General features: G+C 39.0%; 2 protein-coding genes and 1 pseudogene across 3 annotated transcripts; all 3 read left to right on the top strand.

Moving 5' to 3' along the window:
• Positions 1-336: 336 nt before the first annotated feature.
• On the top strand, positions 337-8,931 carry LOC117756534 (annotated as a pseudogene).
• On the top strand, positions 5,026-8,133 carry LOC117756306 (ornithine decarboxylase-like). The gene is made up of 9 exons (XM_034576736.1): positions 5,026-5,233; positions 5,562-5,696; positions 5,912-6,085; positions 6,170-6,342; positions 6,454-6,670; positions 6,760-6,843; positions 7,007-7,163; positions 7,677-7,804; positions 7,918-8,133. The coding sequence occupies exons 2-9, from the start codon at positions 5,595-5,597 to the stop codon at positions 8,131-8,133; spliced, it is 1,251 nt and encodes a 416-aa protein (XP_034432627.1). The 5' UTR covers positions 5,026-5,233; positions 5,562-5,594.
• A 2,463-nt stretch (positions 8,932-11,394) lies between the features above and the next one.
• LOC117756179 (matrilin-3-like) lies at positions 11,395-25,204 on the top strand. 2 transcript variants are annotated; one of them, XM_034576560.1, is made up of 17 exons: positions 11,395-11,739; positions 12,499-12,657; positions 13,520-14,209; positions 16,121-16,240; positions 17,483-17,602; positions 17,771-17,890; positions 18,333-18,452; positions 18,618-18,737; positions 20,269-20,388; positions 20,550-20,669; positions 21,048-21,167; positions 21,292-21,411; positions 21,666-21,785; positions 22,161-22,286; positions 22,464-22,583; positions 23,894-23,995; positions 24,272-25,204. In XM_034576560.1, exons 1-17 carry the CDS (start codon positions 11,427-11,429, stop codon positions 24,322-24,324), a joined length of 2,763 nt encoding a protein of 920 aa, XP_034432451.1. In that variant the 5' UTR covers positions 11,395-11,426; the 3' UTR covers positions 24,325-25,204. The 2 variants fall into 2 exon arrangements, with proteins under 2 accessions (XP_034432451.1, XP_034432452.1); XM_034576561.1 differs by lacking the exons at positions 17,483-17,602; positions 17,771-17,890; positions 18,333-18,452; ... (1 more) ...; positions 20,269-20,388; positions 20,550-20,669 and adding an exon at positions 20,000-20,119.
• Positions 25,205-25,428: the final 224 nt, after the last annotated feature.

The following is a 25,428-nucleotide window of genomic DNA, read 5'->3' as shown; positions in this document are numbered from 1 at the left end:
TATCAGAGGTCACAATTTGTTTTCAAATGAGCTCAAGTGACCTACTGATGACATACAGATGCAACAGGTCAGATGAACTGTAGGTTATTGCATTTTGTCTGAAACATCAAAATGATCCTGAGGGGCCATGTGTTGGTACAACCAATAAATAAAAAACAGTTGGCAGGCTGCACACGACTTTCTGAGCTGCCTAGTGGGTGGAGGGAGTGGATTGGTGGGGAGGTAACAGGATGGAGTGAGTGAGTGATTAAATGTTGGTTTACCCACCAATATCGGCAGTATTTTATGTTTCAATTCCGTGCAAGCCGTCTGTGAGAGTGGATTGAAGGACCCAAAATGCAAACACAGGTGGGAGTAATGAGGCCTGAGAGCTGTGGGTCCATTGCTACTTATCAGGGAAACTGACTGGAGGTAGAGATGCCTTCTATGTCTGTGACTTGGGGGATGTCCTTGAGAAACACCTGCGCTGGATGAGGGCCCTGCCTCGTGTCACTCCTTTCTATGCTGTCAAATGCAATGACAGTCGGGCAGTCGTAACAACACTGGAATCCCTAGGAACTGGTTTTGATTGTGCAAGCAAGGTTCATTTAGGAAAATGTCCATAGCCAGAGGTGTAGTGGTGCCGGGAAGGTACCATATACCCTCCACTACACTACTGTCCATAGCACAAAATACGAAACACCAGAATACAAAAATCTTGTGGTGTTAACTTTAGAAACTTGTGTTTTAAATTAGTTTTTACTTTTCTTTGTTATTTAGGCAGAGATTCAACTGGTTCAGTCAATAGGAGTGGATCCAAGCAGAATCATCTATGCCAACCTCTGCAAGCAAGTTTCTCACATTAAGTATGCATCTGCCCATCGGGTCGAAATAATGACCTTTGACAGCGAGGCAGAACTCATGAAAGTGGCCTGTTGCCATGACAATGCTAAGTAAGAATCTTCATCATCTATTCCACTAAAATCTTTGGTGTAATATTATGGAGCAGCATAGTGTTTTCATTCCTGGTTTGTACAAAATAATTTTACAATGCATTGATGTATTTTTTTCCTCAGACTTGATATTACAATATTGATATACAATATAACCTGGGAGAGTATCGTTTATCTTAACTCTGTCTTGAGAAGCGACAACACACACGCATCCTCTTTCTCGGCATTGACACGTACACATTGGTTTATCACCTGATGTGCGTGCCTGGCACGATCATTATAACGACAACACCCAATCAGTTGCATGCCAAGGACAAACAACATTGCTTGCTTAGGTGGCATGCTAGCTGCCCATAATTGCTGTCCATGCAAAGACAAAACAACTGTCTCTAACCCTTTCTCTAAACAATAAATTTGATCTGTAATGTCAGACAGGGCCTGAATTTGTATTAATGTGATTTTATTGGCCAGTGCCTGAGCTTGAGTATTTGTTTAAACACAATTTGATTGGATGCTGCCTGCGCTGTAGCTTTAAAAATTGAGCTTTTCTCCACGTCAGTGCAAACAAAGTTAAGCAAATAAAATTATCACAATTAGTTCTGCAACACATGAGACGACACGACACGTGAGAGTGCCCGGTTAAAGAACCTGCTTGTTCAGGAACTCACACAGCAAAAGCGGTATCGAGCGTGTTTATGCTGAATTCTGCTGGCCTGCTGAGGACAGTAAAGGCTTAAAGGATGTTTTAATAGGCTATTAGCTGCATGATATAATCAATAAGACACAATGACGTTAGAACATAGTATATACAAATTAAATGTGGTATCTTAAGACCACCTTGAAATATTTTCTTCAACTTTTGATCAGTTCTCTCTGTGACTCAAAGATTAACCGATTCTATTTTAGTGGTAAAGTATACAGGTCATAGTGACCTTTATGAATCTGGAAAACAAATTTATCAGGATGGAAACTGCACTTCGAAGTGGAGGCATACAGACACAGTGCGTTAATTCTAGTTTCTAAATAAATTGGGTCTTTCTATTAAATAAAAAAGGGAGGAAATCATTAATTTAGCTAGAGCAACATTAGCTGTAGCACAAGACAAGCTTTTACAGTGTGGACTTTTTTACTCTTACTAGATCACGGCTGTTATCAATTCTGCCCTGGACAAGTATTTCCCTGCTGACTCTGGTGTTAAGATCATCGCTGAGCCAGGACACTTTTAGGCATCTTCTGCTTTCACACTGGTTGTTAACATCATTGCCAAGAAGGTCATCGTGGATTCAACCTCTGATGGTAAAAGCTGATTTATCTTGTACTGTATTACAAATTTACCAACACTGTATAAGGTGATTGAAAACCAAGGATGTAAATAGCACTCATGGTAGATATTAGTCAAAGAAACTAATTGCAAAGATGAATGTCTTCTCTCTTTCTCCTCCCCACCTCTTACGACTAATAGAAGCCAAAGCCAGATGAGATCATGTACCCCTGCAGTATCTGGGGCCCAACTTGTGATGGTCTTGATCGCATTGTTGAGCAGTGTAACCTGCCTGACATGCAAGTGGGCGACTGGCTGGTCTTTGAAAACATGGGTGCCTACACCGTGGTTACCTCCTCCACCTTCAATGGTTTACAAAGACCTGGCATTCACTATGTCATGTCCCGTCCTGCTTAGTGAGTGATGTCACTGCAGCAATATGTGGTCGACAGTTGATGAAAAATCTAACTTTTATCTGCTTTGTCTTCTCCAGGCAACACATGCAGCAGATTTGTTTGCAGGGGATGCCAGCTCCTGCAGAGGAGTTTCACCTGTTTGAAGTATCAGCCTAGAGAGCAGCTTATGATGCACCTAAGTTACATTCCTGGCTAGTAACTCACAAGGAGGTTAACTATTAAAACACAGGGAATCGAACAGCAGATGGTATCCATTCCCTTTTTTATTTCATTTTTATTTTGTATAACATGTAGCATTCAAGAAATTTACATGTGATTCACATCTATTTAACCATACATTTGATACATGGCTTTTAGGCATCTTCTGCTTTCACACTGGTTGTCAACATCATTGCCAAGAAGGTCATCATGGACTCATGGATGGTAAAAGCTGATCTAAAAAAAACTTTACTATAAATTTGCCTGATGTTGCAAAGCATTATTAATAAATAGACTGGTGGGGATAATAGGTTCAATTTATAAACCCATGAAGCAAATTTCTGTGATGTCACTGGGATGTTACTGCATCGTCCAAGAGTTGTGTTGAAAAGACGGTGAGACAAACAAAAAGATTTCTCTATTTACCAGTGGGATTACTGTAATTTACTAAAAGTATATTCTGAAATCAAGTTCTTCCAGCAGTAATAAAATGATTTATGCCTTCTTTACAGAGGAAGACAAAGAGACCAATGACAGGACTATGATGTACTATATCAATGATGGAGTGTATGGAACTTTCACATTTACACTCTTTCACCATGGTCAGTATTAACTCACAAAAAGACTGGGGCCCTGCCCTTTTTTAAATTTATTTTATCTTATTGTTAATGTTGTATTGTTGTTTAACTTGTGGAAGGCAATAAATAGTGAAGAACCCAATTAGGTTCCAATTAGGTTCAATTAGGTTCTTTAAATAACTCCTTGAAAAATGGTTCTTTGAAGAACCAATAAGTAAAAGGTTCTTTGCAGAACCTATAAAGCTTCCCCTGTGGCATTGCAGCGGAGAACCACTTTTGGTTCTAACTAGAACCTGAGTGTGGATATATAAAACATAGGATTACTAATTTATCAAGCTTTCCTAAATAAAACAGTAGGTGCAGAGCCATTGGATAATGCCAAAGTGGAAGAGATATCTCTCTTTACACCTCATCTGAGAACAGTTTTCCGTCCTATAGAGGATCTGTTATTGCCTATTTGCATTCATTCAGTAAATTATGGTACACGTGGCTGCACTTGTCCACCAGCTGATGCTACTCATTATTTCGTCATTTCTGTGGGCGTGACCATAATTTGTTGAAAAAGCTGGGGCTTATGAGGTCGAGGTTTTTTAACTTAAAAAAAACCCTTTAGTACTTTTGCATTGACGGTAAAACTTGGGACGTCTAATGGCTGCAGTTAAGCTATCAGACAAGGCTCAGGTCAAGATGCTCTCAATTCAGCTTCCACTGTTATGAGATTACGTTGCATGCACTACTGTACAAATGCACATTGGTGAAACTGTACTAACGTACTTAATTAATGCAACAGTCTTTCAGCACATTACATATTATGATTAATCAACTCTGTGCCAGATCTGCTGTAAGTCTGAGAAGGCTGACACAACAATGTGTTTCACAAATAGTGTATGTCCTTTTAGACATATGTCAGTGCAGGTTGTGTGTATAGCTGGGTGTGTCATGGTGAGGTAAGTGGAGCAGAGAGATGGACGTTTGCAGTACGGATGTGACATATGGAAGCCAATATCCTGTACTGACTCCTTTCAGATGCCCTTGTGCAGAACTTCTCCCACATTTTCTGCTACACCATCCACAACTGCTGTCAAATAAAGCTTTGACAACAGGACGATAAGTCACAAATGTACTCATTACAGCCACCTCATCCCATGGGATGTTGGGTTTCATCTGATCTGTAAGACACTGTCAGTATCACTGCACTCAGGTTCACTGCCCTATGTGTAAAAGTCACTACAAGCCACTGAGCTCCGTTCCATTTGCTACATGTGTTAATCTTTGTTCTTTTACACTTAGATTATACTGTAAATGATGGTTGAATTGATTGTCTATGAAAAGAACATAAAAGATGTATTAGGGTAGCTTGTGATATTACTCTGGGATCTGGTCAGGTTGAAAATGAATGTAACTACATTGGAATTTATGATGATTAACACCATCCTCTGTCCATCATATGATATATGTATTTATTGTCTACCATTTAGAGATGTCCTGCCCTCTATGTCCCCAGTTTATCTGCTGCTATTGGAGTTGTTATGTAATTTGTGTGTGTGTGTGTGTGTGTGTGTGTGTGTGTGTGTGTGTGTGTGTGTGTGTGTGGGGGGGTGTGTGTGTGGGTGTGTGGGAGAGACATGGGGAGGGTGAGTCTTTTCTTTGCCTTGCCTCCCAGCACTGCGTTCTTAAGACAAGTTTAATTTCCATGAAGACGCACTTCAGCCAAAACTTAAGGGTGAAGTTAGACTTTAGAATCATCCTTTCAGTTATAGGGGGTCTATATCCACTCCTGTGTCCACACACCTTCTCTGAAACAGACGGACTGACCTACATAACTTTCACCTGACATCATAGAAAGTGGTAAGTGACGTTTATTTTTTACAAAATGAAATATTTCACAATATTGGGTCATTTAGTCTTAGTTTTTCATGCAATGAGTTACAATATTCCTTTCAGTATTTATTAATTACTTTTATGTGCAGGGACGTCAGGTTCTAACTTAGGATATTACCACAACTGAATAAATCCGTCCAACCAGAAATTCTAAGACATAACTACACCAGATTTTAGCATATTTTTATTCGTGCTGGTTGCACTAAGTATTTACTTGGGTGAAAGTTACAGTGTCACAATAAATAGTTGTAAAAGCCCAATGTAATTTAGATATTGCTCTGCCTCTCTCTTATAGTTTACTAATAAGAAATCAAAAGGACTTGGAACCATGAACAGTGCCTCTTCCCCTGAGTTTGAGTTCCCTTTCCTGGAAGAGGGTTTCTCTTTCCGCGATACTGTTGAGCAGAAGATCAATGAATCATCTAGGACGGTAAGGGTCTGGTGCTGGTTTTGTTGAGCAGACACACAAACGACCCCATTTGTTAAGTGATGGGTGCAAACAGGATGCTGATGTTGTTGGGTTTCAGGTATTGTGTAGTCTGAATTTTCTCATGTGGCTCTCAAGTCCTTGATGATACAAATAATTGTCAATATTGTAAAACTACAAATGTAAATATTGAATGCATGTGTCCCTTTCATCCACAGGATGATAGAGATGCCTTCTATGTGTGTGACTTGGGGGATGTGCTTAAGAAACACCTGCGCTGGATGAGGGCCCTGCCTCATGTCACTCCTTTCTATGCTGTCAAATGCAATGACAGTCGGGCCGTCATAAAAACACTGGTTTCCCTGGGAACTGGATTTGACTCTGCGAGCAAGGTGTGTTTTTAAGATATTCATAAAGGAAATGGTTTTGACGGTTTGTGCTTTTCTTTTTTGACTGTTGTTAATGTTCCACTTTAGACAGAGCTTGAGCTGGTTCTGTCTCTGGGAGTGGATCCAAGCAGAATCATCTATGCCAACCCCTGTAAGCAAATTTCTCACATCAAGTATGCGTCTGCCCATGGGGTCCAGATGATGACATTTGATAGTGAAGCAGAACTCATGAAAATGGCCCGTTGTCATGACAATGCCAAGTAAGACTCTTTATCATCTGAACGTATAAGGCCTTTTGTATTTTATATGTATTTAACTTCCTTCCTTGAATTATTGTTCTTTTCAATAACTTGATTTTGTTGTTTGCCCAGGCTGGTGCTGCGTATTGCCACAGATGACTCAAAGGCAGTGTGTCGTCTGAGTGTGAAGTTTGGGGCCCAGCTCAAATCCTGTCGAGGTCTTCTGGAGCGGGCTAAAGAACTGGGACTGAACGTGATCGGTGTCAGCTTCCATGTTGGCAGTGGCTGTACTGATCCGATGGCCTACATGCAGGCCATCGCTGATGCTCGCTGTGTTTTCCATATGGGCGTGAGTTGTGACTTAAATACATATACAGCTGATTTCATGAGGGTTTTCTTCCACCAAAGTCAATAAGGACTGAATCTTGTTCCCTCTAGGATGAGCTCGGCTTCAACATGGATCTCTTGGACATTGGTGGTGGTTTCCCTGGTTCTGATGATGCTGGACCTAAATTTGAAGAGGAAAGATGCTGTCAAAATTTGTTTCTAATTAAATTAGGTGGTCCATTATAGAACTCACCATATAACATATGGTTTTGGACTTTTTAAAATAAATATGTGAGTACTAGCACGAGACATGTTTTTACAGTCTTATTTATGTGTCAACCCTTTTTGCCCTTTCTAGATCACGGATGTAATCCACTCTGCCCTGGACAAGTATTTCCCTGCTGACTCTGGGGTTAAGATCATCGCTGAGCCAGGATCCTTTTATGTAGCTTCTGCTTTCACACTGGTTGTCAACATCATTGCCAAGAAGGTCATCATGGACTCAACCTCTGATGGTAAAAGCTGATTTAGAAAACATTACTAAATATTTGCCTGTTCAAAATGGACCTGTTGGAAGGTGCACGGCATTGTCACAAAAAAATAGACTGTAGGGGGTATGGGCTCTAATTTGATTGGATGACCAATAGTCGACATTGTGCAACAGACAGAAAGACACTAAAGCTACTTTCTGTCATGCACTAAACTCTGCAGATACCCTGTATTTACTCCGGAGGAGGTGAAAGTTTTATCCTTTGCCATTACAATCTTAAGCATTGTTTACAAACGCACTTCTTTACTAAATTTTACAAGAACGATGAGAGCCCCTCCTCTGAAGTCATTATCACGTATATTCACCATGAAACAGGAAGCTGTTTTGGATGGGCCTAGCATGCCTAGCATTGATTTTGACCAACACCTCAGAAGCTCTATGAGGATATTATGGCATCTGCATCACCCCTGATGTGCATAAAGGTGCGAGGACCCGTAAGTACTGCTTGCAGCTTTAATTATTTATGCTTTCTTCACAGAGGAAGATGAAGGGGCCAAAGAAACCCCCACAGACAAGACTATGATGTACTATGTCAATGACGGATTGTATGGATCTTTCTTGGGTTCAGCCTTGTACTTTATTACAAATTTACCAACACTGTATAAGGTGATTGAAAACCAAGGATGTAAATTGCACTCATGGTAGATATTAGTCAAAGAAACTAATTGGAAAGATGAATGTCTTCTCTCTTTCTCCTCCCCACCTCTTACGACTAATAGAAGCCAAAGCCAGATGAGATCATGTACCCCTGCAGTATCTGGGGCCCAACTTGTGATGGTCTTGATCGCATTGTTGAGCAGTGTAACCTGCCTGACATGCAAGTGGGCGACTGGCTGGTCTTTGAAAACATGGGTGCCTACACCGTGGCTGCCTCCTCCACCTTCAATGGTTTCCAAAGACCTGGCATTCACTATGTCATGTCCCGTCCTGCTTAGTGAGTGATGTTACTGCAGCAATATGTGGTCGACAGTTGATGAAAAATCTAACTTTTATCTGCTTTGTCTTCTCCAGGCAACACATGCAGCAGATTGGTTTGCAGGGGATGCCAGCTCCTGCAGAGGAGTTTCACCTGTTTGAAGTATCAGCCTAGAGAGCAGCTTATGATGCACCTAAGTTACATTCCTGGCTAGTAACTCACAAGGAGGTTAACTATTAAAACACAGGGAATCGAACAGCAGATGGTATCCATTCCCTTTTTTATTTCATTTTTATTTTGTATAACATGTAGCATTCAAGAAATTTACAGGTGATTCATATCTATTTAACCATACATTTGATACATACGATACGTAAACGATGGTATTGGTAATTCATTTAGTTTTCCTGTGGTAACTTTAAGAAGTATTGTATTCTTTTAATAAATAAAACAGTTGGTGGAGGGCCAAATTATGGATGTTGTATGTTTTGAAAAAATAGGACCACCTCATTTAAGTACTTAAAATAGCCGCTATAGACCTTTGAAAGCTGTTCACAGAATCTCTCAATGTCATATTCAGTGGTTGGAGAGGGAAATTATATTTTTTCCACTCTCACAGGGAGTGAAAGGATTCTCTTATCTATTTTCTACAGTTTCCCATGGTCTAAATATCAGTAAGGTTCAGTGGTTTATAACTGAAATAGTATGATTATAATTGCTGTTGTAAAGGATGCATTTTGGTACAATAAGTGATGGTATGTTAGTAACACCCAGGGTGTGAAAAACCAATGTTCCTCCAGTAAAACTGAGCAATTCTTGTCTTGGACTGCTCTCTCTGCTTAGGTTATTGACTTTGCAAAATCCCAGTCAGTCACAGTATCGTAATGGAAGGTAGTGTCAGGTGTAGTCAGTGTAGGTGGCGATGAAAGCCTTGCCCTAGCCCAGGGGTCAAAAGGGGTGCAGTGAGAGATGATTTCCTGAAGCAAAGATCCCAAACATCTAAATGTCTAACATGCGTTATGAGTCAGTGCAATATATTTTGAAGTAGCCTATTGTATCATCGTCTGTTTGAAGTAAAAAACTGATTCAATAGTATTTCAACAATGTTTATTATAAATTTTCACATTGAACCGGAGGCTACTCTATAAAATAATGTTATTTTCTCGTTTCAAGTAAAATATGGTTTGCATTTAAAAATTAAATAAAGAGCTTTTGAAAAAGGCATCTTAAAATAAAGTGCTTCATTTTCGAAATAAAATTGATTTAAAGGTGCAGCTTATTTAAAGTGGATTGGCCAGGGATCGAACCACCATCCTTCTCATGACTGGTGGACCCACTCTACCTCCTGAACCACAACTGCACACAAAATGTGTAGATAAAATGTTTCTGCATGTCATTCGGCATTAGTCACTACTACCAGTATAGAACCCTTTAGATAATTAAGCGTCTTTGGAAACTTTGAAAAGACACTTTAGATAATTAAAAGTGTTACTGACTATGTTGTCTTTGGCATAGCTACTTTTGCTAGCAACGCTACTTCTGCTAGCAACCCTACTTCTGCTAGCTTCGCTACTTCTGCTAGCATTGCTACTTCCGCTAGCAGAGTTTTAGACTAAAAACATAGTGTAAATGACGCCATTTCAAGTCAAATCTGAATGTCGGGGCTTACAGACATTTGGATGACACCACAGGAGCAGGATGGAGGCATTTTATGTTTTCTGATGTTTTTTAACATTTGAAGAAGGAGTCACTAGTTGCTTTACTTGTATTGAATTTAGCTGCAACTCTGTTTACCCCTGAGACTCATAAAGTGTTTTTGGGATCCGTTTTGAACAAATTTGTGTGTGTTTTCATAGCAGATACATTCAGGATGGTGACAAATGAACACAATATATATATATATATATATATATATATATATATATATATATATATATATACACACAAACATATAACTTCCCTTTGTGACAAGTAAAACAGGACCATTTGCATTGTCAGACAGAATTTGTAACTTGATGCAAAACACTCTTACAAAAATGTCCTAACACACCTGATTACATGAGAACAACAAGGTGATTTGAATTGTTCAAAGGAGAAGATTATTTTTTCCGATCTTCCATATTCAGCCGATAAACTGTTTTGGACAAAGCAGTTTTCTATGTTTTATTTTGAATCAAGCAATGTCTCCTCTATTCAGACCAGTGACCTCTGGAACACAGTTTGCACTACAGGCCACGAGAGGGCAGCATACTACAAAGTAACTGCACTCACATTGTATTTCAAAAAATAGAAATTGTTTTTCGTAAAAAGGAACTACATGTCATTTATTCACTCACCATAGAGATACTGCTGTTGATACATAATTATTTCCAAATTAATTTCTACATAAAAGGTTAATAAATTCAGAAGTCCTAAATTAGACGAGAAGTTTGAGAACTGAGCAAAAATAAATGTGATATGGTCAAAAACTACAGAACTAATTAAGTGGGCCTTGGTTTCGATATTATTTTCTGCACTGTCATTAATTATTCATCTACCTCAAAGCCATTTCTTGAATATTTATAGCTTATTATGTCAGTAGAGGTCAGACTTATAAAACTTATTACAAAAATGTTAATCTGTTTATCTTCTTAAGAAGGATTCAAATAAATAAAACATTAACAGGAAAAGTGATTGAGTCAGTGGTGGAAAAGTATTGAGATGTGGAACTTTACTAAATAATAATGAAAAATAATTGTATTTCACGATGCCTTCAAGACACCAAAGGACACTTTACAATTTATCATAAATAACACATGAATAATTAGGATGAGACAAGTCTTTTGACATCATCAGCAAAATGTATCAAAAGAAAAAGTGTATGTGAAGCAGCAAACTGCATTCAAAAGCTTTATCTTGAGGTTTTTCTTTAATGTTTTCATGGTTGAGGAACTAAATTACTGCTGACTAACTAATAGCAGAGCATTATGTAAATATAGAGTTTTTAAAATGTACAAAATTTGCCACAGAAATCTATTGAAGTAGAAGTAGAAAATCTCAAAACTATAATTAAGAATAGAGTACTTAAGTAAACATAGCCGCCTTAGATACATTCCACCACTAAATATAGGCATTACAGAAAAGTAATGCAATTGTTGCTGCAGTGAAACCAGCCTCACTGGAGCAACTCCTTCCTCTTACTATCTGTGGATTGGGCCTCTTGCTCCCCACGCCTTGTGGGCCGTGGAGCAGAGGGTATAAGTAGGCTGCATTCAACAGTGTAGTGTTGGAGAACCAGCGGGCACCCACAGGAGGAAACTGTGTACAGGCAACATGACTTCATTAATGTGGGGACTGATCTGCTTCATCGGCTCTCTGGCATCAGGGGCTCTGGGAGTTTTCCCACAGCTTCGGGCCCAGCACCGACAGATCCACTCAGGTAGTCCTCTAATCCCACGAGCGTCCCCGCAAGTACACGCAAGGGTTTCTCAGTGGTTTGAAGATATCAAATCTGCTGAGCAAATCTCTGACGAAGCCCTAAGCGCTGAAAGTGATTACACTGACCGAGGCTTCCAGCAGCAGCAGAGTGTCCGGCCAGGTGTCAGCAGCCTCCAGGCGCAGGAGAGATGGAGGAGTGACAGGGCAGGTTAGTAGACTGCATGTTAAGGACTACATCCACCTGAATGCGTGATGTTGAGATGTTAATCTGTTTTATGAGTTTGTTCTGGCTTGGGTAACTTTACTATGTTTCACCCATTATTATTAGTATGCATATTCAAATAAATTCTACTATAATCTACTATACCAAGGGATGGAAACACATCTACTTGCTAATTTTTTACCAGAACAGAAAGGTGTTATAATACCTAACTAATCACAAAACGTAAGAAAAACTTTGAGCAGATTGTAATTTGAACGTGTTTTTAGAATAATAAATGCAGTTGCACATCATTAATATTTCATTAGTACTTTTATTGTTAATGATACAAAAGATGGAATATTGTCATTTCTGGAAATATCTTCAGAACAGCAGCAGCCTAGAATTGGGCAAAAATATAACAATATATATGTGTGTGTGTGCTCTTGTTCTTATATCTTTGTGAGGATCATTTTAAGCATAGACCTTACAGAGTGAGGACATTTTTGGAAAGTGAGGACATTTTGGCTGGTCCTGGACTGTTTGAGGGTCAAGAATTGGTTTTAGTGTTAAGGTTAGAATTAGGTTTAGGTTAAGATTGAGTGTTCTCACTAAGATAGAAGTACAAACGTTTGTGTGTGTGAACTCTTACTGCACACTCCTTTCCCTCCATCAACAACGTTATTAAGCTAATTATCATTCATGCATGTCTGCCAGTGGGCTCTTAAGCCTCTGCTCTAATTCTTTTTTTCCTTCCCCCTGGCAAAGCTGGCAGCAGTAATTCCAGGTCTCGCTATCAGCCTGCCGATCACCTTCTGCCAAAGAGCGAGCTGCCCTCACCGTTGCAACTCAATCCTGCACCATTCACATCCCGGCAGCCTGCTAAAGACTTGAGTGTCTCTGCTGCATCCATCAGAACTGCTGCAGGTAGCCATACAACTAACACGCTGTAATGTTGCTCCCAAAATGACAGCTTTGGGGTTGTGGATTGTGCTTCCTGATTCATATAATTAAATATAATGTTGTTTTTTCAAAAAAGATTGTCTTTCATTAGGTGGCATAAGATATAAGAAAAGTCCACTGGTATTAAGTTGAATTCATAAAAAATTGTTTGATCTCATGATGATGCCAATTGCTCATCACTCCCATCATCTCTATGTAATCATATCCAGGGAAGTGATGGATGAAGGAGGAGCCTAGATGCCAAAAACTAACATGTTCTAATTCAAATATTATTTCTTTTCAAGGTTGATTTTATTGATGTTTTAGAAGGAAGCTTAAAGGTGTATTTTCAAATGACAGAATATTTGAGTTAAACGGGAATTTAAGGTGATCTACATTTGGACACCTCAGCCTTAATAGTGAATCATAAGCATTGTTTATCATTGCTCATGTTATTTTAGCATTTAGTCAAATCAATTAGAAAAAAAATATCAGCATGCATAATTTCCGATATATAGAAATTGGAATTTTCTTTTTCCCGAGCAAAATGCAGAAAAAGTTGCTTCGGGTAATTAAGAAATTATGAAACATAAATATAGATTATTCTCAAACAAAGAGAGACACAGTTTTTATAGTCCTTATTTTGGCACAGTATCTCTGTAGCCACTATAGTTTAGTTCAATGTTTGCAGCACACTTCAGCTATAGTGCAGCTTCAGAGCTGAAGAAACTATCGTGGGCACAACTTAGTAACCTATGGGAGAATATCAGGAGATTTTGTACAATGAATTGCAAAATCATTGAAAAATACCCTTTTGCATTCCATTTTAAATGGTTATATTTTACAGCAACAAGATCCAACTGCAGAAATCGGCCCATAGACCTGGTCTTTATCATAGACAGCTCCCGCAGTGTACGTCCGGCTGAGTTTGAGAAGGCCAAGGACTTCTTGGAAGACATGGTGGACAGCTTGGAGATCGGGTACGATGCCACCAGAGTTGGCCTCGTCAATTATGCCAGCACAGTGCAGATCGAGTTCCTGCTGAAGACGTATTTTGACAAGTTTGCCCTAAAGCAGGCACTGGCCCGAGTCGAGCCCCTCGCCTCAGGCACCATGACAGGCATGGCCATAAAGACTGCTATGGAGAAAGCATTCACTGTGGAGGCAGGGGCCCGGGCTAGTTCCTTGAACATTGCCAAAGTGGCCTTCATAGTGACGGACGGGAGGCCCCAGGACAAGGTGGACGAAGTGTCAGCCGCAGCTCGTGCATCTGGGATTGAGATCTACGCAGTGGGAGTGGACAGAGCTGATATGATGTCCCTCCGCCTCATGGCCAGCCCCCCATATGATGACCATGTCTTCTATGTCGAGACCTATGGTGTCATAGAGAAGCTAACTTCCAAATTTAGGGAAACCTTGTGTGGTAAGGATGATGATAACGGGAGTGCGGACACTCCATTAAATGGTGGAATTGATGATTATGGCAGAAAAGACCTTAATGGGATAAATAATGAAAATGACGATAAAGGAAACAACGGTATGTCAGATGCATCTTTTTAAACTAACCTGTGATTTTATGGGCAGCACCATAGAGGGAATCTCCATTCTAAAGTAAACAGTCCTCTTCTTTGGTCTTCTATAGACATTGTAGATTTTATTTACCGTCACTGTTTGTGTGTGCATTTCCCAAAAAATGGTTTCTACTAACTGTTGCCATGCAGACAGTAAAAAAATTAGTTTATTATTAATGCAGTCAGCATTAAAAATGTACAATAGTTGAAGTGGATGTACTAACCTACCCAAAGAAGAAGACAACCCTCTGATCACTGGTAGACTCTGACTCAGAGCAAAATTTTAAATACAAAAATACTTTAAAATGGTAGAAACCTAAAATGATGCTGCCTGTACTTTTCACAGGAAGCGCGCTGCTCTTTGCACACTGCGCTGTATTTTATGCCTCATGCCGTGCGCTCCGCTCAGTTACCAGAAAATATGCTTAGCTGCCCAGGTCTACACTTTAGGCTTCTGCCAATATTAACGGCCACTTATCCTGCAAGGCAAAAACTAATTCAGCTTGTGCTGAATAGGACCCAAATGTAGGCTAATTGAGTGGAACATTTTAATTCAAGTAATTTTTAAGAAAACATTCCATTATCTAATTGGATATACAGTATTACCCTCTGAATGGATGCAGAACCATTGTTTTATCTCTAGATCAATCTTTATTGTAGACAAACCAGTTAGGATGAGCACAAAGTTTTCTAACTTCACTCTTTACAATAGAATTTTTATAAAAAGCTCTGCAGACAACGTCCAGCACACAAACAATAAAAAGTGACAGTATATTGTAGAACTATTGGACAAAGACTCACTAATAACAAGGAATAATTCTGAAGTAGCGCTAAAGCTTTAACACAGACCAAGAAGACAAGGAAAGAAATAGCTAATTCAAATCAGGCAGGTTTAGAACAAGCACTGCACTATTTAAAATTAAAAGAAAGCAGACATACAAAGCTTATTTGCTTTCCAGCATGAAATTTAAATGAGAAGAATGTACATCCCTCTCATGTCAGTCCATTCAATATGAAGCCTGAGCAAACAGCCAATTAGCCTAGCTTAGCACAGACACTGGAAACGAGAGGGGCAGAACTTACTTGGATCTGTTTGAAGGTAAGAAAAACTGCCTACCAGGACATTTAAAGCGTAGTTAACAAGTTATTTCTAATTTGTGGTATCAACACAAAAACATTTAGATCAGGGGTGCAAACAGCTACTTAGTGGGACAAAACAAATTCCCACCATGACTTTCCTGGGACCGGTACTTTTGTTTTTACTTAAATTTTACTTAAGTTAAGATTGGATTTGAAATTATCATTGTTTACATTTCGCCAACCAACTTTAAAATAACCTTCTCGCTGGTGTCAAACTCATGGCACAGCATTTTGAAATCATGACTAGCCTCCAGTCAGTTAAATTCAAAACTTTGCTTTTGAATAACAGCTTGAGCCTGAAGAATGAGCTCAACTGACCTCTGTGTTTCACTTCTGTCGTCCACAAAAGTGACGTCACTAGTAAAGTACGTTTCTGTGTTATTGTGAAAGAATGTTACCTGCATTCGATTTCGTGTATGCATGGTCTGTGCTGCATGAACCTTAAAATGGATACATATTCAGGTGACTAAAATTCAAAGGCCTGTTTAACATTTCAAGGTGATAAATCACTTAATCTCTTCCTTCACAAATAATACAGGAATTGAAACAAACAACATAAAATCACTACAACACTGCAATAGCTGAAGCACAGAGATCAAGCAAACTAATCTGCATGTGGCTACGTAAAATAAAAACAATGCACAATTAATTAATGTTTAATCACAAGTTACTAACCTGTAACAACAATGATTCAGCGAGACAATAAGCCAATCAGACACTGGAATGTATCTTTTCAGGTTCTGATGCATGTGCTCTGGGACACGATTGCCAGCATATTTGTGTCAACAACGGCGACTGGTACAACTGCAAGTGTCGCTCGGGCTACGTCTTGAACCCGGACAAGAAAACATGCTCACGTAAGAGACTTTATCTTTGTATCTTATCTTTTTGTCCAGTCTCGCAGTGTCTTGAAATCCCTATTTGTTTGTGCATGATCTGAAAAAACATGGTTGAAAAAGTATTGGTTTGGAAATAGGATGGGAAAAGAGGTAGAAATGTCTAGTTTGTTAAACATTGATATTAGAATTTAAAGTGAGCCGTATAAATCCAACTTCATATGCTTTTGAACATCAGTTAGTGAAGCATTTCGTGGTCAGACTGCATAATGTCTCTTTTAAGCAATGATTTGTGTTCACCTAAATAAATTAGGGCACTATTGAGCTCAAATGAAATAAGTAGGACATGATGAAGGCCCTGGTTGATGAGAGGCCCAAGTTCTAAAAGTAATGGGCGATCAAAGGCCTCCACAACTGTTACCTCTAGAAAGCTGTATCAGTCAGATGTGGGGAGATGTGAGTATCTCTTTTCAGGCTCTGATCCATGTGCCCATGGACATGACTGCTAGCACATTTGTCTAAACAGTGATGACTCGTACATCTGCAAGTGTCAAGTGGGATATTTGTTGAATGCAGACCAGAAAACATGCTCACGTGAGAACACAATATTTCTGATGAGATTTGCTTTTTGCTTGTTTGTTTTTCATGCCAGTTCCACAGATACTGTATATGTGTTTTGTATGATGATTTAAAACAATCTTTTATGGCTTCAAAGCTTTAAATAATTCAGTTTTTTCAAGTACAGCTGCAACCTTTCATATAGCTATAAAGCAAAAGCAGGTCAGTCACCGTATCCTGTCGCTTGACTGAGAGCTGGAACATTGACCTCTTATCAAAAGCTCCATAATAAGAGCATGATGAGAGATTCGTGTCAGTACATTTTTTCTTGTCATGTTTGGATACGTGTTCCCAGGGACATGACCACTAGCACAGTTGTGTCAGCACAATGATTCGTACAACTGTGTGAATGTGGAATGGGATAGCCTGTACAAACCAATAACTTAACCTCATAAGAAGCTGGACCCCTTCCAGTAGAAATTTGGTGCCATCATAGAAAACACTGAAGAAATGGCCCTTCCACATTGGCCTCAGTTTCAGTTGTGGTGGTTGCTGTTTGGATTTGGATTATTCTGAAACGTGCAGGGAAGTGAATTCTCATAGACTTTGGAGGCTGATTCACAAAAAAAGAGGAATGGAGCTGGGAACAGACCAAGCTCACCTGACTGAGATATTAGTTTCATGTGGATCTGTCTCTTTTTATAGGTTTTGATCAATGTGCCCATGGACATGACTGCCAACACATTTGTGAAAACAATGAGGACTCTTTTATCTGCAAGTGTCGATTGGGATATGTGTTGAATGCCGACCAAAAAACATGCTCAAGTAAGACCTTGGACATTATGATCCGCATGCCTTAGTGCAGTGTCATTGGTTTTACTAAAGAAATGGAGATGCTTGGATAATGACAGAAAAATGCTTTAAGAATTTGGCTTTAAATCGTGTAGTAGTTAGTAGTGATTGACAGTGTCAGCTGGAAGTGTTTCATTTCAGGTTTGGATATATGTGACCACGGACATGACTGCCAGCACATTTGTGATGCAAATGGTGATTCTTACTTTTGCAAGTGTTATGAGGGATATATGCTGAATGCAGACCAGAAAACATGCTCACGTAAGGACCTAAATTGTACACCTGCTCTACATATACATTTATACAGTATGTACGTATGTCAATTATTTTGAATCAGCAGGAAGTTGGGAGTAAAGTCCGGCAGAGTAAGTGCTTCCTGACAAATTTTATTGTTAAGTCATTTATGAATAGGAGTGTCTCTTTTCAGGATCAGATCCATGTACCCATGGAAATGACTGCCAGCACATTTGTATAAACAACGATGGCATATACACCTGCAAGTGTCATGAGGGATATCTGTTGAATCCGGATAAGAAAACGTGCTCACGTAAGAAATTATAGACCTTTCTTTGAAATTTGCTGAAGGTTTTTCTTCAAGATTCATTATCAATGCTTGACTAAGATACCTCATTATAGATTGCATTACTTACTAAGGGTTCCATGACTGATTGTCAGAGTTAGATGTTGGAATTTGTCTTTTCAGCTTCAGATATGTGTGCCCAGGGAAATGAGTGCCAACATATTTGTGTCAGTACTGATGACTCGTACATCTGCAAGTGTCGAATGGGATATGTGTTGAATGCAGATAAGAAAACATGCTCACGTAAGAACTTGGACATCTCTTTAAGATGTGTAGAATTGTTCAGGGTTTGCTTCAAAAGGGGTTATTACCAGTGCTTGATCACAATCCCCCATCATAGGTTCTATTGCTTATTACGGGCATTTTTGACTGTTTGTCATAGTTAGATGTCGGAGTGTTTCTTTTCAGGTTCAGATACGTGTGCCCAGGGACATGACTGCCAACATATTTGTGTGACAACTGATGACTCGTACATCTGCAAGTGTCGAATGGGATATGTGTTGAATCCAGATGAGAAAACATGCTCACGTAAGAACTTGAACCTTTTAAAGCGATTTATTTAGGATCTCACTCTTATTTCATAGAATGGAACAGTAATATCTAACTTGTTTGATTAAATTTGCCGGGTGAATTGAGCTGACTCATATCAACCTCAGTTGGATGCATTGAGAGAAATGGAGCAAATGGCGATACTCATATTGTTCACAATAGATAAAGAGGTCTATGAGATTATAGACTAAATCAGTCAAATGTGAAAGTGTTTCTTTTCAGGTTCAGATGCTTGTCCCCATGAGCAAGACTGTCAGCAAATTTGTGTTAGCATGAATGTGTCCGACACACTGAAGACAGATAGCATCTACTTTAAAAGGAGGAATGGCAAGACTGAGGCTCCTACAGTCCAATCTCTGTATCGATAATGTTATAACTCATCTGGACTTTTGATGTCCATGTCTCTCCTCAGGTTCAGATCCATGTGCCCTTGGAAATGACTGCCAGCACATTTGTATAAACAATGATGACTCGTACATCTGCAAGTGTCAAGTGGGATATGTGTTGAATCCAGATAAGAAAACATGCTCACGTGAGAACTTATTCACTTTCTTTGAATTGTGCTGAAGGGTTTGCTGCAAGATTCCTTATGAGTGCTTTACCACAACTCCCCATCATAGGTTTTGTGACTTTGTGAGGATTTGACTGACTGTCCTAGTTAGATGTGGGAGTGTTTCTTTTCAGGTTCTGATACATGTGCCCAGGAACATGACTGCCAACATATTTGTGTCAGTACTGATGACTCGTATACCTGCAAGTGTCGAATGGGATTTGTGTTGAATGCAGACCAGAAAACGTGTTCACGTAAGAACTTGGACTTTCCTAAACATTTTTCTTAGGATCTCACTGTTATTTTGTAGACTGAGACGGTATAAAGAAAGTGCTGTCTGACCTGTTTGATTAAATTAGCTTGAAAAGTATAGCTTAATAACCTCAGTCTGATTCTTTGAGAGAATAGAAGCAAATGACAACAGTCATATGGTTCACAACTGATAAAATGGTCCTTGAGATGACAGAGTAGGTCAGTCAGACGTGGGAGTGTTTCTTTTCAGGTTTGGATGCATTTAACCATGAGCAAGACTCCCAGCAACTTTGTGTTTGTCTGAATAATTTTGATGTTGGAAGACAGTTTGCATCAACTGGTAAAGGAGCAATGGCCAGACTGAGGCTATAACAGTCCTAACTCTGCATGTATGATGTCATAACACATGTGGACTTTTGATGTCCATGTCTCTTTGCAGGTTCTGATCCATGTGTCCATGGAAATGATTGCCAGCACATTTGTATAAACAATGATGACTCGTACATCTGTGAGTGTCAAGTGGGATATGTGTTGAATCCAGATAAGAAAACGTGCTCACGTAAGAACTTACAGACCTTTTTTTTCAAATGTGCTGAAGCTTTGAGATTCATTAGCAGTGCTTGACCGCAATACCCCATCATAGGTGTTATTACTTACTAAAGGTTATTTGACTGATTGTCAGTTAGATGTTGGAGTGTTTCTTTTCAGGTTCAAATACGTGTGCCCAGGGACATGACTGCCAACATATGTGTGTCAGTACTGACGACTCGTACATCTGCAAGTGTCGAATGGGATATGTGTTGAATGCAGATAAGAAAACGTGCTCACGTAAGAACTCGGACATTTCTTTGAGATATTTTTAAGTGTTCAGGGTTTGCATTAAAATCATTATCTGTGCTTGATCACGATCCCCCATCCAAGGGTCTATTTCTTACTAAGGGCCTCTTTGACTGATTGTCATAGTTAGATGTGGGAGTGTCTCTTTTCAGTTTCAGATACGTGTACCCAGGGACATGACTGCCAACATATATGTGTCAGTACTGAGGACTCGTACGTCTGCAAGTGTCGAATGGGATATGTGTTGAATCCAGATAAGAAAGCATGCTCACGTAAGAACTTTGACCTTTCTAACTGATTTACTTGGGATCTCACTGTTATTTTGTTGCATGAAATAGAAGAGAAGGGAAACGGGGGTCTGTCAGTCAGATGTGAAAGTGTTTCTTTTCATAGTTGTATGGTTCACAATGGCCCTGATACGATAGATTATGTCAGTCAGATGTGGAAGGTTTCTTTTCAGGTTCAGATTAATACCCTTGGATATGACTGCCAGCAGATTTTGGTTTGCCAGAATAAGTTGGACACATAGGAGACAGATGTCGTCAGTTATAAAAGGAGCAATGGCCAGAGAGAGGCTCCAACAGTCCAATCTCTGCATGTATGATGTTGTAACGCATTTGGACATTTGATGTCCATGTCTCTTTTTCTAGTTTCTGACCAATGTGCCCATGGAAATGATTGCCAGCACATTTGTATCAACAATGATGACTCGTACATCTGCAAGTGTCGAGTGGGATATATGTTGAATCCAGATCAGAAAACATGCTCACGTAAGAACTTAGACCTTTCTTTGCAATGTGCTGAAGGTTTTGCCTCAAGGTTTGTTATCAAAGGTTTTATTAATTATTAAAGGTTCTTTGACTGATAGTTAGATGTGGGGGTGCTTCTTTCCAGGTTCAGATACATGTGCCCAGGGACATGACTGCCAACATATTTGTGTCAGCACTGATGACTCTGACATCTGCAAGTGTCAAATGGGATACGTGTTGAATCCTGATAAGAAAACATGCTCACGTAAGGAATTGGAGCTTCCTATCAATTTTCTTGGGATGTCACTGTTATTTCCTAGACTGGAACAATAAAAAGTAATGCCTAAATAGTTTTGTTTCTTGTTAGTTTAGCCCAGTGCTTGAGGTCAGCCTGATCAACCTCAGTGTGATACATTTAGAGAAATTGAGCAAATGGCAATAGTCAGAGGGTTCATAAGAGATAAAGGGGTAATTGACTGATAGACTTAGTCAGTTAGATGTGGAGGTTTTTCTTTTCAGGTTCAGATGCATGTGCCCAGGGACATGACTGCCAGCACATTTGTGTCAACAATGATGACTCGTATACCTGCAAGTGTCGAGTGGGATATGTATTGAATGCAGACCAGAAAACATGCTCACGTAAGAACCTGAATTGTTTCATTATGCCAGGTATTCCACATAGCCTGACTTTTGGGGTTTCAAAGTATCTAAGCAGGACTGGTTCAATTCAATATTAGAGCTTCCATCTAGACAGTAGGAGTCTTTGTTGGATGTAAAGGCAGTCTCTCTTATGAAAACACCAAACATCCTTCAATCTACATTGAATTGAGCTGTTCAAAACTTAGGTCTGTGTAAGTGAGACATGGGAGACTTGGTATGTTTGAATGTATGGGTGACATGGTTGTAGGATCCACCTCTTTTCAAGGGAACTTTGACCGAATAATCCCCAAAAAGCCTAGTGAATGTTTTTGATGTCAAAGATTGAGTCATTGAGGTGTGAGCTTTTCTTTTCAGTTCCGGGATTGGATGCATGTGCCCAGGGACATGATTGCCAGCACATATGTTTCAACAAGGGGAACTCATTCATCTGCAAGTGTCGAGTGGGATATGTCCTTAACATGGATAGGAAAACATGCTCACGTAAGAAAATTCTGCCTTTCAACATTTTTACATTAGCGCAAGATATTTGTTATTTATTGTGTCATTCTATAACATTTCCAATAACTACAGAGGCACATGTATTATGATATACACATGTATGATTAGTTTGCTCAATGAGTTACAAGGTCTTATAGATGTGGGAGTGTCTCTTTTCAGGCTCGGATGCATGTGCTCAAGGACATAACTGCCAACATATTTGTATCAACAATGGGGATTCCTACAACTGCAACTGTCATATGGGATATGTGTTGAATGCAGACCAGAGAACATGCTCACGTAAGAATTTGCTTTTTTTTTTACATACATAATTGTGCCAGTGTGCTGAACTGTAGGTTGTCTGTGTTAGGTTTCCATAGCCACGCTTTTCTCACCAAACCCTGAGCTACAAAGTATTAATATCTACTGCAAGAAGTATTGAGCCCAGCCTGACTGAGCAAATGTGCCAGACTGGTACTGACCTACCAAGAGCTTTGACATACATGGACATGGTTTCCATGAGTCCCCAAAACAACTGTATCAGCCAAAGTTGCAACAGCTTCCCCGGGGACTCCTTGAACTCTATTTCAATAATACTTGAAGAGCAGTTGGTCCATGTGCCTCATTGGACAAGAGCAATTCTGAAACCATCCTAAACTACACAAGATGATTTAAGGTGAGCTCCCTGTTTCAATATAGAATTCATATATATCATGTCATATTTTACACAAACAAAATGGTCTGTAGGCTATCTAGACCATTTGATACTGAAATTTGCAGGAAATCAGGATATATATGAAAAATATGTTAAGTTTATAGCCCTTTTACGATGATAGGGTGATTTGCCTTTTTAAATAGGTTGAGGATTGTGATGTGAAACTTAATGTGTCACAATTATAATACCTTTTATGTCTTTGTTTTTGCATTCTCCAGTGGTGGAAAAGTCTGTAGTTGACAGCAACCAGAGCTACAGTGTCCAGCAATAAGACATACAGCACAACTTCTGGTTCCAGCCTTTCACAGCACAGTTTGTAGAACATTAAGTGAACTGTGCTTGTGAAAGAAATGACACAAAGGGATGACCTCACCACAACTTTGGTCCAAAAGGACCCAAAAAAATGTTGATTTGCCTGTTGTCTGTTATGACTGTATCTTTTCAGTGATTTTGTATATAACACATATGTGAGTGCTTAAGTGATTTACATGTGTCTTAAGCTTATGACACCTGACCTAATACATCTTCCTAAATTGTGATTTACTAATTGACGTGACTAAAACATTTAAAAAATATTTTCTAACATCAATCACAAAAGTAAAAAGTGATTGCAATATCTCAGCTCTACTGTTGAATCAATGTCAATTGTGATGATTTTTTTGGTTTGAAACAAAAAAAATAGTTTTATAAGAAAAGGGTCATATTGAACATCCACTCTGCATGGGTGTTACAAAAAATGTCCGCTGCTACTGTCTAATCTGTAAAGAGATTAATGAGCTGTGTTGCTTTTTTCTACCGAACAACCATTTTAAGTATAGTAAAGAAGCTACACTAAACATGGTGAAACCTCACTCACATGCTTCGACCTTCTCCATATCTCTTCTCACTCTTTCAGAGGAAATGAGAGGTGAAATAACCCAAGATGCCTGCATGTGTGAAGCTCAGATTGTGTTCCAGAAAAAAGTACAGTCAGCTATCCAGGAGCTGAGCAGAAAACATATCCTTTTTGCATCTCAGAAGCTGCGGCCTGGGATGATCTACAGTTTTATTGTGAGACTCTTATTGTGAATATTATGTGATAGAAGTATTTGATTTTCATTTAAAAATGTAATATTGGAAGCTTTACAATGATTTTATTCTTCACATTTGTACTTTTGATTACACTTGTTGAGTCTCAGATTTACAGTTGATATTTCTATAATTTCCTGCTGTCGTAATTAACTGTTAATTACTGTAATGTTAAAAATTATGATTTCCTTGACTGTCTGTTCACTAGATGCACTTTCAGATAAAGTGAATCTGATTGAAGATCAACAGCAGTATTAAGAGCAGCGGTTCCTGCCAAAGACATGTTAAGGAATTGCAATATATTCACTTTTCCTGACTGTAACCCTCCAAATCTCTTGTCTGGTATATGTCTAAGATTTGATAGAGATCTGCATAGTAGCTTTCTGATTCAGTATATTGGTAGCCTTATGTTTTTATATCATAAAGTTCCATTTTTGCATTTCTAACTGTTATTACTTTGACAGTCAGGTAAATTTGGTGTAAATGTCTACATATACCTGTGTATTTGTAAGCATGTAAGCCATTGAGTTCAGAATCATGCACTGTAAGATTATTAGGGAAATTGAAGAAATCAGCATCAATTTCTTGCAAAAAATGTTGTACCACATTCTTGTTGTGTATTCACTTGTCTAAGAGCATTTCTTGGTCAGTGTTTTTGTGAAGTGCTCTTGGTTGAACACAAAGACTCCATCCATAACCATATTGCAGAACTAATCTCTTATGCAACAATAGCTTTGTTGCTATTCCTCTATTGTAGCATTATTACAGGAGAAAAGACCAAAATAAAATCTGATCCATTTGGCCCCTGATAATGCCAAATCACAGAATTACTATAATCCTTTTCTGTGAACTGAAATAGCTCTACAACTGTATTGCACAACATTGATTGGTAATTGTTTTGGGGGGATTTTGTAACAGAATGGTGTTTTTTTTTTGGCGGAAGGTAGAGTTCAGGAAGCTTGGAGCAGATTATGAAGCCTGGAGCACGTCACGGATGGTCATGGACATTAAACACTAATTTCAATGCAAGTTTTGAAACCAGATTTTAAGTTAAGAATTCAGTTTCTTCACTGCACACTTATTTCCTTGCACTGTATTTTCACTGCGTCATATCTGTTGGAACACTTTAGAAAAATGCGGTGCAAGCCTCTATGTGTAAACTGAGAGGTGAGGTGCATTATAATGTTTTGGTGCTTTTGTGGCTGATAAGAACTTGTCTGTGTATTTTCTACAGAGACGTTGCACATGGAAAATAAACACTCTGAAACAATGGATCTGTTATATCTGCTGTATTGTGTCTTTTTTACTTGTTACCAAGCTGCATTTTAAATGATTAAAACTATTATATGAAACTTTATTAGC

The sequence above is a fragment of the Hippoglossus hippoglossus genome, chromosome 22 (genome assembly GCF_009819705.1).
Source record: "Hippoglossus hippoglossus isolate fHipHip1 chromosome 22, fHipHip1.pri, whole genome shotgun sequence".
Classification (NCBI taxonomy): Eukaryota; Metazoa; Chordata; class Actinopteri; order Pleuronectiformes; family Pleuronectidae; genus Hippoglossus; species Hippoglossus hippoglossus.
This window is presented reverse-complemented; position numbering and strand designations above follow the sequence as displayed.